The 20,604-nt window shown below is 39.8% G+C and overlaps 1 protein-coding gene across 2 annotated transcripts in view; it reads left to right on the top strand.

Moving 5' to 3' along the window:
• The window catches only part of LOC139366427 (ras-related protein Rab-28-like), a 75,013-nt gene extending 54,780 nt beyond the window's left edge, over positions 1-20,233 (top strand). The window contains exons 5-8 of one of the 2 annotated variants that reach the window (XM_071103901.1): positions 6,972-7,075; positions 7,244-7,321; positions 13,816-13,914; positions 16,308-20,233. In XM_071103901.1, coding sequence (XP_070960002.1) covers positions 6,972-7,075; positions 7,244-7,321; positions 13,816-13,908 — 275 coding nt within the window. In that variant the 3' untranslated portion in view covers positions 13,909-13,914; positions 16,308-20,233. The remainder of the gene's footprint in view (positions 1-6,971; positions 7,076-7,243; positions 7,322-13,815; positions 13,915-16,307) is intronic. The other variant, XM_071103902.1, reaches the window with a different exon arrangement.
• The last annotated feature ends 371 nt before the right edge of the window (positions 20,234-20,604 follow it).

Below are 20,604 nucleotides of genomic sequence, written 5' to 3'. Positions count from 1 at the left end.
CAGAGTAGGCCTGAAGAGGAAAGTTTGTCTGAGACCACCAAGTACTGTGAGAGATTGTGGTCTGGGTGTGGCTACGGTTTAGTTCGATACACTCCTGGAGTAGAGACAACTCTCAAAATCCAGCAGCAAGGGTAGTAGCTCAATGTGAATTTGTGGATGATATTGAAGGGAAAGGAAACCCCCTACTGATGGGTCTGCAAGGCACAGTGAGGTAATGTTGGAAGTGAGAGGTATTCCCTCGGGTTTTATTAAACCCTGCATCTTTCACTAGGGGGGGTATGACCCCCGGACCCCCCTCGAGTCATTTTCGCAACTCTCCCCAATGCTCCAACAGTTGTTTGTTTTAAATGAGGCTGGCGGCGATTAACTGTGTTATGTCAAGTTTATTCGCTGGCAGTTACTCGCTCGATTAAATGTTCCACTTGGTCCCCAGCAGTCGACGCAGTGGAACAGTGCAACAAGTCCCTGTGCTATCACTGTGTGTTTTTAAAAAGCCATGACGCTGGGGACCACACAGCACTTCACTCACTGTCTCCTGTGAAGTGATACACCTTTGTTAGTGGGAATGTGTGAAATCTATAGGCCTATTACAAATCTGAATGGTATTGTTTATCAGAGGAAAACAGTGTAATTAGCATGGACACTCATTGTGTTTCCCCAAATCTACTAATGAGGAAGGCAGTTTACATTTCTTTAATGTTTAGCCTATAGGCTGCTAACTAACTTGACTTTCTAAAGTCCCTTCATTGTATTACTTTGACACAGCTGACTCCCGAGGTTAAAACCAGTCTGGGCATATATCTTTATCTTTTATATATCTCCCTTTGGCTCTGACCTAACATATGATTTCTTCCAATGTATTTGTCTCTCTAAATGTTTTGAGATTCACCACAATGATAACTGGCTTTTAAAGTAAACACTCATGGTGACTGGGGTGAGATGGAGTCATCGGTCTTGACGAGTGATGATCCATTCTGCTATCTCTATGTGCTAGGAGGCCTAAACAGTTGATTTCGTGTTTGCAGTCACTTCCTGGGGGTAGTTAACGTGACGTACAGTTTGTCAGGAAAGGAGAGAAACCAGATCAGCGGAGGAAGATCGTTTCAAACTGATAAGTGGAAATGGCTACATTAACACGGGTTATAAAAAGAAACGCCGTAACTGTAGGCTTTTCGTGAGCTCAGTGTCCACAGACCGACACATGAAGCTAGAATCTGTTTGGGAGAGAAACTGTGGTTTTTGGCAATTTTAAACAGTATTTGCTGTTCTACATTTTTACTTGTTGTCATTGGCAGTCCTCCTCGCAAGATTGAAAACATTTCTTATTTCTGGCAATTTGATTTCGAACAAAAAATACATGAATTTATGCCTTAACATATCAATCATTGCATTCCTATATTATTAAATACAGTATTGTTTTATACTTTATGTGTAGTCATTTACTGCACTTTATTAAGTATTTTCTTGGCATGCATGAAAATATAATCAATTGTCCAATTTGTTAATCCAAATGTATACATAGCCCATGTTTTATTTTCATTAGGGAGGCACTTTGAGTCTCTGGGTCAAGATTGTTCTCTGGTATTCCTGTGAGGGAATGTGATAACCTAACTTTCCCTGCGACCGCCAGAGCAAAATAACACATGCCTACTCTCCCATGTCTTAGAATTGGGTCACAAATTCTATACGTTAGTCTTTAGTAACTATGGAGCAGGTCTTTTTAAATAAACATTTTGTCTATTGCTTTGTGTAATAAGTGACATTTTGTTAGGCCATTCTGTCTGACAGAATTGGGCCTGATCCAGTGACTCCCAAAGGATTTTGCATTTTTTTGCAGTGGGGGCAAGTGTGAGGGGTGAAGGTTCAATGCTACTAGCGGGCGGGGGGGTGAACAAGTCTATGGGAACATGCTAGCTGTTTCCATAAACTTCCAGTCATTGAGCAACGACTTTCCGTTTAAAATCGTGTTCAAAAGTAGTTTTTTTTGTCCATTTAAAATAACATAAAATTGATCAGAAATACAGCGTAGACATTGTTAATGTGTTAAATGACTATTGTAGCTGGAAACGGCTGATTTTATATGGAATATCTACATAGGCGAACAGAGGCCCATTATCAGCAACCATCACTCCTGTGTTCCAGTGGCACGTTGCGTTAACTAATCCAAGTTTATAATTTTAAAAGGCTAATTGATCATTAGAAAACCATTTTGCAATTATGTTAGTACAGCTGAAGACTTGTACTGATTTAAAGAAGCAATAAAACTGGCCTTCTTTAGACTAGTTGAGTATGTGGAGCATCAGCATCCTGGAGTCTCTCTTCTTCACTGTTGACGTTGAGCCTGGTGTTTTGCGGGTACTATTTAATGAAACTGCCATTTGAGGACTTGTGAGGTGTTTGTTTCTCAAACTAGACACTCTAATGTACTTGCCCTCTTGCTCAGTTGTGCATCAGGGCCTCCCACTCCTCTTTCTATTCTGGTTAACGCCAGTTTGCGTTGTTCTGTTAAGGGAATAGTACACAGCGTTGTACGAGATCTTCAGTTTCTTGGCAAGTTATCACGTGGAATTGCCTTCATTTCTCAGAACAAGAATGGAGTGAGTTTCAGAAGAAGGTTCTTTGTTTCTGGCCATTTTGAGCTTGTAATCGAACCCACAAATGCTCATGCTCCACATACTCAACTTGTCTAAAGAAGGCCAGTTTTATTGCTTCCTTAATCAGAACAACAGTTTTCAGCTGTGCTAACATAACTGCAAAATGGATTTCTATTTACCAATTAGCCTTTTAAATTCTAAACTTGGATTAGCTAACACAACGTGCCATAGGAATGCAGGAGTGATGGTTGCTGATAATGGGCCTATGTAGGTAATCCATTTTTTTTATCTGCTGTTTCCATCTACAATAGTCATTTACAACATTAACAATGTCTGCACTGTATTTCTGATCAATTTGATATTATTTTAAATGGACAAAAGATGTGCTTTTCTTTCAAAACAAGGACCCCAAACCTTTGAACGGTAGTGTATATAAAAATGCATCTGTGGCCACAATTTAGCAGCAGTGGGCCACCACTGCGAAATGAATATAGGGGAAACACTGTTGTCCTTACATACACAATGGCTTACCAAAAGCATCACTGGTTAACCTAGCCAGCCTTTTTTTATTGTTTCTGCAAATCATCAAATCTTGTATTCTAGTATTTCTAAGGATATACTGTATGTTAATTATTTGAACACATATTTTTATTTTCATCCATGACAGGTCGAAGAGTGTTAGCTGTCACATGTATACAACAATAGAAGACAAGGATTGTTTTTCCTTGTATTCCCTGTCAGTCATGACAGCACAGAGAAACCTCCCCATGGTCCGGTTTACTTAGTGTCCTGCCACTCCCCGGACCCAGTCTGTTAATGTTGGCTAATCTGACTCTGACAGATGATTGATAACCCCTCCCAAGTGTTCAGGATCCAAAGGATTAGCATCGTTTACTTCTGGTAGCATGCGGGTACCTCCGCTCTTAGTGACGGGAATTAATAACTTGCTGACCTCTCCAAGATATCCATGTTTATGCATGCGGAGAGACGAGACAACCTGCTTTGGTCTGTAGCATAATTGATGTCTGTATGTGTGTGTCCAAGGGGACTAGAAAGGTTTGTCTAAGTTCCGGACTCATACCTCATGACATATACAATTACCTTTTCCATGTTATGTGGTGTCAACATTCTTAGAAGGATTCACATGACATAAAAATGACAAAACAATGTCAAAAATGTGCCTTTCTCTCGGAAATAGCTATGGATGGCTGTGTGTTGCTATAGATGGTGACTGGACTATTATACTATGACCTACTATGGAAATACAGTGCCTTGCGAAAGTATTCGGCCCCCTTGAACTTTGCGACCTTTTGCCACATTTCAGGCTTCAAACATAAAGATATAAAACTGTATTTTTTTGTGAAGAATCAACAACAAGTGGGACACAATCATGAAGTGGAACAACATTTATTGGATATTTCAATCTTTTTTAACAAATCAAAAACTGAAAGATTGGGCGTGCAAAATTATTCAGCCCCTTTACTTTCAGTGCAGCAAACTCTCTCCAGAAGTTCAGTGAGGATCTCTGAATGATCCAATGTTGACCTAAATGACTAATGATGATAAATACAATCCACCTGTGTGTAATCAAGTCTCCGTATAAATGCACCTGCACTGTGATAGTCTCAGAGGTCCGTTAAAAGCGCAGAGAGCATCATGAAGAACAAGGAACACACCAGGCAGGTCCGAGATACTGTTGTGAAGAAGTTTAAAGCCGGATTTGGATACAAAAAGATTTCCCAAGCTTTAAACATCCCAAGGAGCACTGTGCAAGCGATAATATTGAAATGGAAGGAGTATCAGACCACTGCAAATCTACCAAGACCTGGCCGTTCCTCTAAACTTTCAGCTCATACAAGGAGAAGACTGATCAGAGATGCAGCCAAGAGGCCCATGATCACTCTGGATGAACTGCAGAGATCTACAGCTGAGGTGGGAGACTCTGTCCATAGGACAACAATCAGTCGCATATTGCACAAATCTGGCCTTTATGGAAGAGTGGCAAGAAGAAAGCCATTTCTTAAAGATATCCATAAAAGTGTTGTTTAAAGTTTGCCACAAGCCACCTGGGAGACACACCAAACATGTGGAAGAAGGTGCTCTGGTCAGATGAAACCAAAATTGAACTTTTTGGCAACAATGCAAAACGTTATGTTTGGCGTAAAAGCAACACAGCTGAACACACCATCCCCACTGTCAAACATGGTGGTGGCAGCATCATGGTTTGGGCCTGATTTTCTTCAGCAGGGACAGGGAAGATGGTTAAAATTGATGGGAAGATGGATGGAGCCAAATACAGGACCATTCTGGAAGAAAACCTGATGGAGTCTGCAAAAGACCTGAGACTGGGACGGAGATTTGTCTTCCAACAAGACAATGATCCAAAACATAAAGCAAAATCTACAATGGAATGGTTCAAAAATAAACATATCCAGGTGTTAGAATGGCCAAGTCAAAGTCCAGACCTGAATCTAATCGAGAATCTGTGGAAAGAACTGAAAACTGCTGTTCACAAATGCTCTCCATCCAACCTCACTGAGCTCGAGCTGTTTTGCAAGGAGGAATGGGAAAAAATGTCAGTCTCTCGATGTGCAAAACTGATAGAGACATACCCCAAGCGACATACAGCTGTAATCGCAGCAAAAGGTGGCGCTACAAAGTATTAACTTAAGGGGGCTGAATAATTTTGCACGCCCAATTTTTCAGTTTTTGATTTGTTAAAAAAGTTTGAAATATCCAATAAATGTCGTTCCACTTCATGATTGTGTCCCACTTGTTGTTGATTCTTCACAAAAAAATACAGTTTTATATCTTTATGTTTGAAGCCTGAAATGTGGCAAAAGGTCGCAAAGTTCAAGGGGGCCGAATACTTTCACAAGGCACTGTAGCTATGGATGGCTGTGTGTTGCTATAGATGGGGACTGGCCATTTATATTTGGGTCACTATGACCTACTATGTTATTAATGATACTGGAGGACACTTTACATTGCTCTTTAGAACACACACACAAAGGGTTTGGTAGGTTACATTCTAAATGTAATATGTGTAAGTTACCAACTAGTTACCTGTACAAAATTGTAACTTAACTTTTGGATTACCCAAACCCAGTAACATAATCTGATGTACTTTTTGTTACTTTTGAATTACTTACCCCTTAAGAGGCATTAGAAGAAGACAAAAAGTATCATAGTGGTCTCTGACTTGTGGTCAGACCCTCAGGTGGAACAAACTTAAACTTGCAAGTTTTTTCAATGCTGAATTGAATGTCATTGAGAAAATACAAAGGTGTTAATGTACTGTATTTTTTTTTGCCAACATCCATTCAGAATTTAAAAGTAATCTTAGAAGTAATTTTCGCGTTTTTCAAAAGTGTCTGTAATCTGATTAAAATAATTTAACTGGTAACGTAACTGATTACAGTTTTTTTTTTTTGTAATCAGATTACGACCCTGCGCGCACACACACACCTAACCCAAGGGGCATGAGAACGGCAGAAAACATTGACAGCTTGAATGAAGCTTCACACAAAGAGCTAAACTTGGGGGGGCGAGAGAAATGCAACACCATACAGTAGCCTACTACCTCCTCCAGCTCCCATAGACACGTATGCACCAGATACCGGGCGTGGCCGCCTTGTCAGACAAAGCCAGAAATAAAGAGGGAAGCTATTGCTTTCAGCAGCGAGACCCCCAGGTGACCTTGGTGTGACCCCGTATTGAGGAAGGGGAGAAGTGAAACTCCTGGTATCACTGCACCAGGGTTAAATGCACGGAGACGCAGGCACAGTGGCTAGAAAGATAGTCTCTGTCCGCATGCTGTAATCAGCCACACCTAGGTTTTAGGCCCATGTGTGCACCTTAAAGGCCTGATTTAATTCAATATGTTTTTACGTGATATGTCATGGCTTTCTCTCAGCAGACAGCCATACTTCGGGGTAGCCTGAAGTCTTTGGTCATCCATGTATTGTGTTTGAAGAGCCACAGCCTGGCTCTTTTGACTTGGGTCATGTGGAGGTAGATATAAAGGTGCATTGCTTCAGGGTGTAACTGTACCAGGACTGAGTTATGGAATGTGTGACACTGAGCTGTAGGCTAATCACACCTGGAAATGGAGGCCAGGGGTCTCTGAATTCATCACTTCCTCCTCTGAAAGGACCTTCTCAAAATATATTTCTGAAAAACTGAATGTGACACACAATAATTCAAGTATGTTTCTAGTTATCTATAGCAGGCAAATCCTGAGTCTATCTTGAGCTGGTGTAAACCTTATCTTTTCTGTGCAAGTCCAGATATGAGGTTCGCCCTGTCTCTGTACAGTATAACCTTGTGTCAAGTCGATCTTGCTATCTGTGTAATTTGCTGACATTATGTCCACAGTCGACCTTGAGCATATGAGGACAGTGAAGGCTGACAAACACCAGCGCTTCTGCCAAGAGAACAGCCTCATCAGTCAGTTCGTATCTGCCAAGTCTGGAGACTCGGTGAGTTGGTTTACCTAGTAAATCACATCAAAAGTGGCACACACGCACCATATATATATATATATATATATATATAATAAAAATGGCTACTGAAATACTGATGTTTTGCCAATAAGAAGATGTATTCCTGCTCATCTCTCCTCCTTTCATGCCCTGCCTTCCCTTCAGGTGTTCCTGGCATTTCAGAGAGTGGCTGCAGAGATTCTGGGGGTGAAGCTCAATAAAGCGGAGATGGAGCAGTCCCAGGTGAGTCCTAGCCTTCATTAGGCCTTTTATCTCAAATTTCCCAGAGAGAATTGACCCTTCGCTAAGCCCTTCCCGCCCTTGGTTACTGTTGCAACCTCAGACAACATTCCCCCTTCTAACCACTGGCGAAATCCCCTCACAATGATCTCAAACTGTGTTTTTAATACACAATTAAATTAAACCCCTTTACGTTGTGGTGGACTTTCATTGCGATTATTTCAATCACAGGAACCTGGTAAAATGAAGGTTGTAGTGTGGCGAGCCACCTGATGGCTCTGAATGCACTGTTAGCATGCAGCCAAAGTTACTAACCACGTTTGGAGCTAACTAGTGCTCTCAAATCGTATCCTGATGTTGACAGCAGATGAGTTCTATTCATAACATGGCTAATTTACAGTGAGCTCCAAAAGTATTGGAACAGTGTTTTTTGTTTGTTTTAGCTCTGTACTCCAGCACTTTGGATTTGAAAGTATACGATGACTGAGGTTAAAACAGCTTCTATCTCAAGGCCATCAGACTGTTAAACAGCCATCACTAACACAGAGAGGTCGCTGCCTACATACAGAGAAGTCATTGGCCATCTTACTAAATTAATCATTAGTCACTTTAATAATGCCACTTTAATAATGTTGAAATATCTTGCTTACTCATCTCATATGTATATACTGTATTTTATACCATCTATTGCATTTTGCCTATGCCGCTCGGTCATCGCTCATCCATATATTTATATGTATATATTCTTATTCCATCCCTTTACTTACACTACCGTTCTAAAGTTTGGGGTCACTTAGAAATGTCCTTGTTTTTGAAATAAAAGCACTTTTTTGTCCATTTTAAATTAACATCAAATTGATCAACACTGGAAACGGCAGATTTTTTTTATTTTGATGGAATATCTACATAAGCATACAGAGGCCCATTATCAACAACCATCACTCCTGTGTTCCAATGGCATGTTGTGTTAGCTAATCCAAGTTTATCATTTTAAAAGACTAATTGATCATTAGAAAACCGTTTTGCAATTATGTTAGCACAGCTGAAAACTGTTGTGCTGATTTAAAGACGCAATAAAACTGGCCTTCTTTAGACTAGTTGAGCATGTGGAGCATTAGCATTTGTGGGTTCGATTACAGGCTCAAAATGTCCAGAAACAAATAACTTTTTTCTGAAACTCGTCAGTATGTTCTTGTTCTGAGAAATGAAGGCTATTCCATTCGAGAAATTGTCAAGAAACGTAAGATCTCGTAAAACTCTGTGTAATTCTCCCTTCAAAGAACAGCGCAAACTGGCTCTAACCAGAATAGAAAGAGGAATGGGAGGCCACGGTGCACAACTGAGCAAGAGGACAAGTACATTAGTGTCTATTTTGAGAAACGGAAGCCTCACAAGTCCTCAACTAGCAGCTTCATTAAATAGTACCCACAAAACACCGGTCTCAACATCAACAGTGAACAGGCGACTCCGGGATGCTGGCCTTCTAGGCAGAGTTTCTCTGTCCAGTGTCTTTGTTCTTTTGCCCATCTTAATCTTTCTTTTTACTGGCCAGTCTGAGATATGGCTTTTTCTTTGCAACTCTGCCTAGGAAGGCCATTATCCCGGAGTCGCCTCTTCACTGTTAACGTTGAGATCAGTTGGATGTTACTTTAATGGACAAAAAAAGTGTCCATTAAAATGTGTCAATTTTTCTTTCAAAAACAAGGACGTTTCTAAGTGACCCCAAACGTTTGAAAGGTAGTGTAGATGTTTGTGTAGGTAGTTGTTGTGGAATTGTTAGGTTACTGTTAAATATTACTGCACTGTCGGAACTTAAAGCACAAGCATTTCGCTACACTCGCAATAACATCTGCTAATCATGTGTATGTAACCAATAACATTTGATTTGACCTCTCATCATTTACAATAACAGGGGAGGTTAGCATTTGTGGGGGAGGGTATGATATTTGTGCGTCTAACTTTCTCACTCATCATTATTCATGATTCATTCAGGATGATTGGTTACCATGGTAGCATCCACATTAAAGTACAAGTGTTTAGACTATTCTTTTTTATAATACAAGTGATTCCAAAATGACATAATTCATTATTTAACATTCATTTCTATTGGGCACAAAATAATCTGAAACACAACCAAAACAAACAGCAAATGCGTCCAAGTTTGTAGAGTCACAATAATCATTGTGTTTTAGGAATATGGTCCAAAATATTAAACTTTTCACTACTTTAATACACATAAGTGAATTTTTCCCAATACGATATGATTGAAAATACCCTCCAAATTAAAGCTTTTTAACCTCATAGTCATTGTATCATTTCAAATCCAAAGTACTGGAGTGCAAAGCCCCCCAAAATGTCACTGTTCCAATACTTTTGGAGCTCACTGCAGCAAGGTAATATTCATTTTGAAAAATTAAGTTCTATTAACTGGCTGGCTGGCAGCTATACAGTGACTAGCTAGGGTTAACATTGGCTGGTCAATGAGACTGAGAGCTAGCTAACCAGCTGAGCTAGCAAACAATATAACAAAAGTATAATTTCAGATTAGAAAAATAACCCAACAGGCTCTGCATTTCAGACCACAGTACCAGTACCCCGGTGCACTGTTAAATTATTTAGCTATTTTAAAATATTTGTTTTTGAATGAAAACTCAGTTTTTGTAATACTCCAATGGTTTTCATGTGTTTCAAACGTGAGCTTGTCCAAGGTGTCGGACTCGATGACCGTGCCTACCAATTGGAGCGATGCTATTGGTTGCCCAAAATTCTGGATCGGGGCTTAGCGAAGGGTAAATTATGTAGCAAGTCATGTTGCCATTGTTTGGATGGTTTCTTATAACCACACGCATGTACACAAGGTCAACCAGTGTGTGCCAGGTCACAGGACCCTTGTTACTCAAGTTATACTGTACCTGCGACTGTCCATCTGTAAATACAGCCACATTGACGACGTTAGAGCCCAATCGTGCGTGAGGTGAGAGGTGAAGAGGTTGGCAGTGTAGGGTGGGAAGGTTAGGATGCGTCCTCTGATTTATTGAGCTTATCTCCCTCCAAGCTCGGCCTCTGTGAACCAGCCAGACCAGGTGGCCCCGTCACTGGTGACAGAGGTGGGATTACTCAGGGCACCTCCCCCAGAGGCATTCATCCTCCTTGTGATATGACTGGTCGGTGCCACGCTGGCTAGAGAGTGGCTGATGAGGCTGGGGCTATGGGGAGGTCAGTACCCCAAGAGAAGGGAGAGGACTAAGGGAGCGAAGGCTAGGAGACAACTCTCAAACACACTTCCACCCCCACCCTGCCTCTTTTGCTGTCAACAGACAGGCTAATGAAGGTGTCCATCTCTGCTCCCCTCCGTCACCTCCCATGATAGCTACCTCAATAACCCAAGTGCTTTAATCCAAGCTAAACAAGCTGGATGAGTGGTCTGATCTAGGGCTTTTGAGGTGACTGTATTACCGCCACACCAGCAGTCATGAGTCATGACCGTAGTAAAATTCGACGTGACCATAGAGTCATGGTAATCTCCTCTTATGCACTCTGGACATTCTGACATCAATACAAATGCAATGGAAAATCACATCAAACACTTATCATCAAAACAGTATCGTGCTTTTAAAACTTGCCTCATTGTGATCGATCAATTTGAAGAAAGAAGTTTAATAACAGGTTGAAACTGAGTGGGAAACATGGTTATTGTGGATGTTGTTTCAAAGCCTAACACAACAAAATAGACAGCGCTTTCTAATGTGATGATTCATTCAAAACACCCATACACATACTGTATTAGAGCTTATACATACTCATAGGCTTATGAGCCTGAAAAAAAAACCTATATTAAAATGATTGTGCCATAATACAATACATAGCCTATTGTGTATTACGCACAGCAGAATTTAATTTTATTTTTTTAACTGGTTTTAAGATGTCTTTGGTACATAATTGGTCTAGCCTATGCTCCAAAATTAAACAAATTCTATTAAATTATGAGTTTGGACTTTAATATTATGCATACTGGATGGATTGGTTATCTTATGCTACGCTACAAACTGTCTATCCATGAGTCTGGGAGAGAACTTATAGGCCTAGGCGATGCTGTTGGTTCATTGATTGTGCAGGGTGGTTTACGGAGTTAGCCTACACTTATAGTGAATTTGTATTTGATTTGGAATAGCCTAGTAATGGGGCATTTTTTTATATTTTGATAATGAATAGGCTGACACATTACATTTAACTACAGAATATCTCACCACTGTGCATTTCCATCTCTTCCTCTCTCCTTCATTCCTTTCTCAAGTGCTCTGTCGCACAGTGTGCTCCTCAAACAGTGGTTGATATGTGGAGTGAAATAGGTGTTCTTATAAGCCCAGACATGTCTTTATATAATCCCGTGTGAAAGCAGGGTTTTGATTGTTGCTCATATTAAGCACATGCTCTGCTATAAAACCAGAGTAGCCTACCTGGCATGATTTGAAAAATGAACAGACTTTCTCAAATCATCAGTAGCCTATAGTCGCATCATGTAGCCCATATATGTTTGACATTCTAAGGTTTGTATCATTCACAACTAAAGTTGCCAAATAACTCTAAATCTTGCATATAGGACCTGTTTCAAATGATCACTTTTACGCTCCACATAGCTACTTCATATGCACACTCGCCCCGAAATGGAAAAAATATCCTTTCTATTTTGTTCAGTTAAGTTAAATTATATTATTTCTACTATAAAAACATATATAAAATAATGGCCTGGGACTTATAAGCATATCTTGTTAGCTAAATGAATAAGCCTACAGCCTATGGCATGGAGCATAGTCGGGGAATGTAACATACAGTAGACCAACTCGTATTTTGTTCTTCTGAAATACATTTCTTACCATAAGATTTCTTTAGACCTGCCTAAAATAAATTGATTTATTGTGATGGTGTATAAGAAATTGATTTATTCAACTTTTTAAAATGTAGATGTTCCAAAGGCGCACATGAGTGGCTTGTATGTGGCTTGTAAGCGTGGAGACCTAGAAATGCTAAATGAGTTTGTTTATTAACGGTCAGTTACCATGAGACGGCAGTCTTTTGCATGACAATAACCGTCTGACACAATTTCATGACCGCCCTAGTCTGATCTGCCTGTCGCAGAGACGTAATCTATGATGTTTATGGGTCACTTCAGGGATGCAAGTCCAAATAAATGTTTATACATAAAATAAGTAATATTTTAGTGAAGTGAAGACTATCCCACTTCAATGGTGTATCTTCATCTTGGATAGAGAATGGGTCAGGTTTCTAGGCTACAGTAGGTGAAGGCCTCAACATTCACTGGAGCTAGACACAGACAAAGAAAATAGAAGTAGAAAGAAAATAAGTAAAGATAAAAATAAATTGGGGGGGGTGATTGTCTGCCAAAAATATCTTGTTGCTGTGCAGTGTTATCAATGGGAGGAGTGATGTTCTGATTTGTAGCCAAATGGATTTGGGGAAGGAGGTCAAGGGCAGCTCCAGGTTATTGTTGGGAGGCAGGACAGCCTGATTATCAGCTGTCAGGTTTAGAGAGCTGTACATGGGGGTCAGGGACCCTGACAAGATCTTATCGGCCTGGGAGCCCACTCCATCATGGTCCCCTGTCTGGAAGATCAGATACTGGGGCCGCTGATCACTCACAGGGTCCGACACCAGGCATCGGCAGCTCGTTAATCAGAATAGCCAACCAGTGCCTGGGTTACAACCACGATCTCTGCTCTTTGCTCACTGCCCAATCCAGGTCTGAGGTCTAACTGTAAGTTCAGAAACCGTTCGTCCAATTACTGCTACTCAATATCCAGGGCCCGTATTCATAACGCTTCTCAGAGAAGAAATGCTGATCTAGAATCAGTTTAGCCTTTTAGATCATAATTAATACGATTACATGGACATTGGGGGGGGGGGGGGGGGCTCTAATACCTCTCCTCAATGAAGATGTAATGGTTGATTTAAAACTTGGCATGGTAACATGTTAGTAGATGAGGAGCTGAGAACGCACACCCAAAAACAGTTAATGAAGTGCACACTAGTGGCTTAAACTTAAACAAATGTAAAGTCTCACTCCCAGATCTTTATGGATAAACCAACATTTGGCACACCATTCATATCAGGCTGGGAGTATTCTAATACATGAGTGTTCTTCATTTGTACATGGAGAAATGTTTCATAAATGTATCTTGTTCATGTACATTTGGCTGTGTTACCCGTGAAAATGTCATTAGTATGTTCTTCTGTTAAATCCATTTGTCTTTCTCATTTCTCTCCGTCTCCTCCACGACCCTGTCTTCACCTTTCCCCATCCTCCATTCCAACCAACTGTACCTCCCGTCTGCATCTTTGTTTTCATTCCTGTCTTCTCTCTCTTTTCATTCCACACCTCATTTCCTCTACCCACGCATCTCCTTTTCTATCCCTCTCTCCTGCTTGGTTTTGTCTCCTTCCATCTCTCTGCTGGTGTGGTGGTGTGTTATGCTGCTCAGAGGATCGTGAAAGCTGAGCTGGTGGACTACCCTCAGGACGAAGCCCCCATTAGACAAGAGACCAATCAGAGCAAAATCTGTTCTGTTCAATAATTGGAAGTATGTTTACACACAGTCACACATAGATGTATTTATCTCCTGAAATATATCTATTAGTGCCTGGTGTAAAAACACAATTAAAGCATCTTATAAAGTGGTTGTGGTGGTAATGGTAGCTGTTTTCATTGTATTTTAATTGTGGGAAGTTGAACTCGGAAGTTTGCATACACTTAAGTTGGAGTCATTAAAACTCGTTTTTCAACCACTCCACAAATTTCTTGTTGACCAACTAAAGTTTTGGCAAGTCGGTTAGGACATCTACTTTGTGCATTACACACAAGTCATTTTTCCAACAATTGTTTACAGACAGATTATTTCACTTATAAATCACTGTATCACAATTCCAGTGGGTCAGAAGTTTACATACATTAAGTTGACTATGCCTTTAAACAGCTTGGAATATTTCAGAAAATGATGTCATGGCTTTAGAAGCTTCTGATAGGCTAATTGACCTCATTTGAGTCAATTGGAGGTGTACCTGTGGATGTATTTCAATGCCTACCTTCAAACTCAGTGCCGCTTTGCTTGACATCATGGGAAAATCTAAAGAAATCAGCCAAGACCTCAGAAATAAAATGTAGTCCTCCACAAGTCTGGTTCATCCTTGGGAGCAATTTCCAAACGCCTGAAGGTACCACTATCATCTGTACAAACAATAGTATGCAAGTATAAACACCATGGGACCACGCAGCCGTCATACCGCTTAGGAAAGAGACTCATTCGGTCTCCTAGAGATTAATGTACTTTGGTGCGAAAAGTGCAAATCAATCCCAGAACAACAGCAAATGCCCTTGTGAAGATGCTAGAGGAAACCGGTACAAAAGTATCTATATCCACAGTAAAATGAGTCCTATATCGGCATAACCTGAAAGGCCGCTCAGCAAGGAAGAAGCCACTGCTCCAAAACCGCCATAAAAAAGACAGACTATGGTTTGCAACTGCACATGGGGACAAAGATCATACTTTTTGGAGAAATGTCCTCTGGTCTGATGAAACAAAAATAGAACTGTTTGGCCATAATGATCATCGTTATGTTTGGAGGAAAAATGGGGAGGCTTGCAAGCTGAAGAACATCATCCCTACCGGGAAGCGCGGGGGTGGCCGCATCATGTTTTGGGGGCGCTTTGCTGCAGGAGAGTCTGGTGTACTTCACAAAATAGATGGCATCATGAGGGAGGAAAATATTGTGGATATATTGAAGCAACATCCCAAGAAGCAAGAAGCAACATCAGTCAGGAAGTTAAAGCTTGGTCGCAAATTAGTCTTCCAAATGGACAATGACCCCAAGCATACTTCCAAAGTTGTGGCAAAATGGCTTAAGGACAACAAAGTCAAGGTATTGGAGTGGCCATCACAAAACCCTGACCTCAATCGTATAGAAAATGTGTGGGCAGAACTGAAAAAGCGTGTGTGAGCAAGGAGGCCTACAAACCTGAGTCAGTTATACTAGCTCTGTCAGGAGGAATGGGCCAATATTCACCCAATTTAATGTGGGAAACTTGTGGAAGGCTACTCGAAATGTTTGACCCATGTTAAATAATTTAAAGGCAATGCTACCAAATACTAATTGAGTGTATGTAAACTTCTGACCCACTGGGAATGTGATGAAAGAAATAAAAGCTGAAATAAATCATTCTCTCTGCTATTATTCTGACATTTCACATTCTTAAAATAAAGTTTTGATCTTAACTGAACTAAGACAATTTTTACTAGGATTAAATGTCAGGAATTTATTTGGGTAAGCTGTAAGTAAACTTCTGACAATTAGCCAAATTTTATGGAATTTTCCAAGCTGTTTAAAGGCACAGTCAACTTAGTATATGTAACCCACTAGAATTGGGATACTTTGAATTATAAGTTAAATAATCTGTCTGTAAACAATTGTTGGAAAAATGACTTGTCGTGCACAAAGCAGATGTCCTAACCAACTTGACAAACCTATAGTTTGTTACCAAGAAATGAGAAAATGAGTTTTAATGACTCCAACCTAAAGTGTATGTGAACTTACGACTTCAAGTGTATTACTGTATTTACTGTAGATCAGATCTTTACTGTAGAGAAGATGTTCTATCTTTATTTTTACCACAACATTCATCCATTAGCTTGCATACTTCAGTTTACATGTTTTCTGAATCGGACAAATTTAATGCATTTGAATTATACAAGTAAGCTCTGGGGCCTGGGAAGGAAGACCTGGGGTCTGCTTTAAGTTGTCCATATAGATTTCTGGACTATGCCATAACAAATGAAAAATATTTAGTAGTATCAGTTAGGTAATTTAATCTTTAATTGGGTAATTTGTGAATAAATCAGATGGACTTTCTAGTGTGGAGGCAACTTTCTCATGTTTTGCCTTTGTTTATGTCTGTCTTTATGTCTGTGTGTTTCCATAGTGTGTGGTGAAGGCAGATATCGTGAACTACAGTCAAGAGCCTGTAGCGAGGACAGTCAACCCCCCGCGCAGCTCCATTTGTGTGGTGCAGTGAACCCCTCTCCCCCCACCTTCCCCCTTGCCCCTCCACAAGCTGAATACAGCAGTGGTATTGACCAGCAGGCTGCCCCAACACACTGGCCCATAGCCAGAGCAGGAGAATTGAGCTGGCCTGCTTCTTTCTGCTGAACACACACACACTGATTCCTCCCTTTGCTCTCTCAACGCACAAGTCTTCAGAAAGGCTGTATATCAGTATTTCCTTTTTTTAAAGGTTTTTAGGGTCATCGGACCAAGTACGGCATATTTTAAGATTTATATATGAGAATCTCTCTGTATGTACAGTATGTAAATTTACAGCGACCCCACAGTATATTCCTGGTTTCAGTATTTAATATATTTTCTTGAATTATTTTTTGAATAGTAACCAGCTTTGGCTACAGCAGAGACCTGTTGAAAGTTATGCTGAAAGGATTTTTTTTTTTTAGCAGTTTAAACACATTTGTCAGTGTTTATTTTTTTTTTTGAGAAACTGTTACTATTTTGACATCTTTTTTTCTACTATCTTCATTGTCAATTATTCTTTAAAGGACCATTTGATTGTATATAGATATGAAAAGTTGGTTTCTATAACAGAAAAATATACATAAACCACTGTTTTCCAAAATGTATTTTTAATGATAGAATGTGTTTTCCCTCTGCTGTTGTATACAGATGCCATATCTTAATTTGATCATCCTGTTGTTGCAGGAACTTTCCTGCAAACTTGTAGTGTTTTCGACATTTAAAAAGGCTTCTAAAGCTAGTATTTTCCACTTTCAGACTTACATTTTCCGTTACGGCAAAGTATCAACCCCTACAAAAAAATTCCATTAATTATAATCGCATAACAATTAACAATTCCTGTTGCTGCAGAATTATTTTCCTGCTGTGTGAAACTGGCGCAAATTAAGATCCGATATCTATGCTAAATATCAGGATTAGTTTTATCGCTCTAAGTGGTACTGTCCACACCTCCCACTACCCCCTCTCCCACAGCTCCCAGTGCTGAAACAGGAGTGGTGGGATGAGCCTGGGTAGGTTGGTTGGGCAAGGAGCTATTTGGGGGCAGAGAGTGGTGAAGAAAGAAGAGGCTGCTGGTATACAGATGTACGATTAAGCAATCAGGCCCTATGGGGTGTGGTATATGGCCAATATACCACGGCTAAGGTCTGTTCTTATGCACAATGCAACTCGGAGTGCCTGGCTACAGCCCTTAGCTGTGGTATATTGGCCATATACCACAAACCCAGAGGTGCCTTATTGCTTTTATAAACTGGTTACCAAAGTAATTAGAACAGTAAAAACAAATGTTTTATCATACCAGTGGTACATGGTCTGATGCATCTTTCAGCCAATCAGCTTTCAGAGCTCAAACCACCCAGTTTATGTTGTCTGTTATACAACATGTGAGTCTAATCATGAATGCTGATTGGTTAAAACCGCATTCCAGCTGGTGTCTATTCCACAAGTTACCACCGACTAAATCTATGACATTAACATGCCTATATACTCTGTTCCATCTGACTGCGCAATCCACTTTCTCATCAGCCTAGCCAAGCAATTTATAAACTTGATCTCCACTATTAAAAAACATCTAGACATCATCTAATTTCTTTTAGACTAACATTTAATTTTCAACAGCAGCGATTTGTATACTGTAAACCTTGCTGCTATCTGTCTCTCTGACATTTGCAACATTGTTTCAATATCAAATTCAATCTCCAGCTGTCCCATAATAGTGAATGTGTCGGGATGAGACAGGCAGGCAGTGTTTCTTAGTCAGTCACAGTCATGAATCAGCTGTCATCCTTTTTATGGATATGTACAAATAAATGTAAATGGAAAAAAGTTCAAACAAAACAAAGTGCAGCTAGTTTGCCGTCTTTCCAGCTTCAGTTCGAAGTGATTGTGTTAGCTGTGTTGTTGGCTAGCTCCTCTGAACAACAGTGTCCTGACGAGTGACCACATTTTCTATGCCAGGTGAAATCGCACCTCATTTGCTCGTTGTTATTGATGTATCCAAATAAATGTCACTAGAAAACTGCTTATGCAATTGCAGCTACTTTACTGTTATTCTGACTGTAAGTTAGTCATAGTTGGCTAGCTAGCAAGCAAGGGATAAGAACGTTACCAGGCAGAATGGCAATGGAACATTTAGGAACGAACGACTGGGTCGTGCCAATAGATACAGAACAAAAACACTGAACGACTGGGTCGCGTCTCTGGCAACTGAACCAATAGAACGAACAACCAGCCGGCTTGGGTAGTAACCCTAGATTTATGTCGGGACTATATCTTGTGGAAGGATTATATAGTATGAATACATTTATGAAAATAACGTTTTTAATGAAAATATGTAAATCGTTATTTGAACATGTTGGTAACCCGTTGTATAGACGCGATAATGACCTCGAAGCCGGTGTTTGGAGGATATATTGACTTTGTCTCGGGCCTAGCAACACCCGTGTCAATATATCCTCCAAACACCGGCTTCTCGGGCATCATTACTTAAATATACCACAGCTTTCAGCCAATCAGCATCCAGGAGCCGAACTACCCGGTTTATAATCTTGATTTGATCACTCTTTTGTTGATGAGAATCTTTCTGCGCCGCAGGAAATGCAGATGAGCTTTGTGATTTACATAAATTCACTGAAAACCCACACCAACACACAGTTGTATTAGCAGTGTTGCATTTTTTATGTAGCCTCATTTTGCCCAACCACCGATCAAGCAACATTATGGACTAAACTTTCAAATCCTGTTGCTGCAGGATTATTTTGCTACGACAATACTGTTCAAAGTAAGATCCAACATCTGTAAAAACAATGTGCTGAATGTAAAATGAACCGCTGGCTTTATTTAGAGTGTGCTCAAGGAATATGTCACTATAAAATATAGCTTCTGCATTCTTAGTGCTCCACACAGTGCCCTTCTAAAAGGAAAGGTTTAGATGTTTAGGCACTGTAGTCAATGGAAACTAGTTTTATTTCACTTGCCAATTAGCAGCTTGCTTGAACAACTGTGATTTCCCATTACTTTCAAGACGTAATAATAACATTAATAACAGATGTTAGTTAGAAAAAAGAAACTACATTTGTGAAATTGACCAATTACCCAAAAAGTATCTATTTTCCTGATTTATAATTTTGTGTTGATAACATCTTTTAATTGAAGCATCATCCAGTTTCATGTGATGCATATCAAGACTGTATTTTTGTGGAAAACCTATGTAGTCCTAGTTGAAATATATTTGGCATAGAACAATTCTGTTGCTATTTTTAACCTTGACAATGGATAAAAATTGAAATATGAACTGGAACAGCTTAAAGGTATGCTAATTAATCTTAGCTGTATGTTTATAGCCTTATTCAACTGTCTGTTGTAGAACAGAAAATACTCCCATGAAGAACTGCTTTGACACGTGAAATGTCTTCATAGGATCTTGTCCAAACAAGCTGAATAACAGCCAACTTACACTCTTATAGAAAAATGTTATATCTATAACCTAAAAGGGTTCTTTGTCTGTTCCCATGGGAGAACCGTTTCAATAAATATGTTGGGTTCCATGTAGAACCCTTTCCACGGTTCCCCCATGGGGACAGCCAAACCATTTTTTGGAACCCTTTTTTCTAAGAGTGTATACATACATAAATTATAGGCATGTGTTTGTACTCGTCCCTGCTTTGTCTTGTAGTTTGTATTTGTCAAAATGTTTTCTTCTTGCACACAGAGGATGTCAACATTGTATTTGTAGTACAACAGAAAATACATGACAGGACATGGTTGGATTTTACTCTGTAAACCATGGTGTTCGCCTTGTGTAAATTATATATTTGTAAATCATCTGCATTGTTTTGTGGAAGATCTTATTTATAAAATGCTGCTCACATTTCAGTGAGATGTCAAGAACTCCTCTTGTTGGATGTAATTGCCTCTGTGTCATAAACACAATCTAAAAGTTAAGTATGAAAAATAATGGTATATCCTCTGTAGACTTAGAAAATGGTTGTTTTAATGAACATTCAAAAGTGGTACAGACATAGTGTTTGTATATAAACAAAAGTGCAATAGTTTATATATTATTACTGATGCATATAGTTTCCTAGGTGGATTTCAGGAAATAATTATATTAGTTTGTGAGGTTAGTGTGAGTGTATGCTTCATTACCTGTGTGTGTGTGTGTGTGTGCGCGTGTGTGTGCACGTGCGCTGTCA

Source organism: Oncorhynchus clarkii, chromosome 14, assembly GCF_045791955.1.
Source record: "Oncorhynchus clarkii lewisi isolate Uvic-CL-2024 chromosome 14, UVic_Ocla_1.0, whole genome shotgun sequence".
Taxonomy (NCBI): domain Eukaryota; kingdom Metazoa; phylum Chordata; class Actinopteri; order Salmoniformes; family Salmonidae; genus Oncorhynchus; species Oncorhynchus clarkii.
Note: the sequence above shows the minus strand (reverse complement) of the source record. Positions and strands in the feature narration are given on the sequence as shown.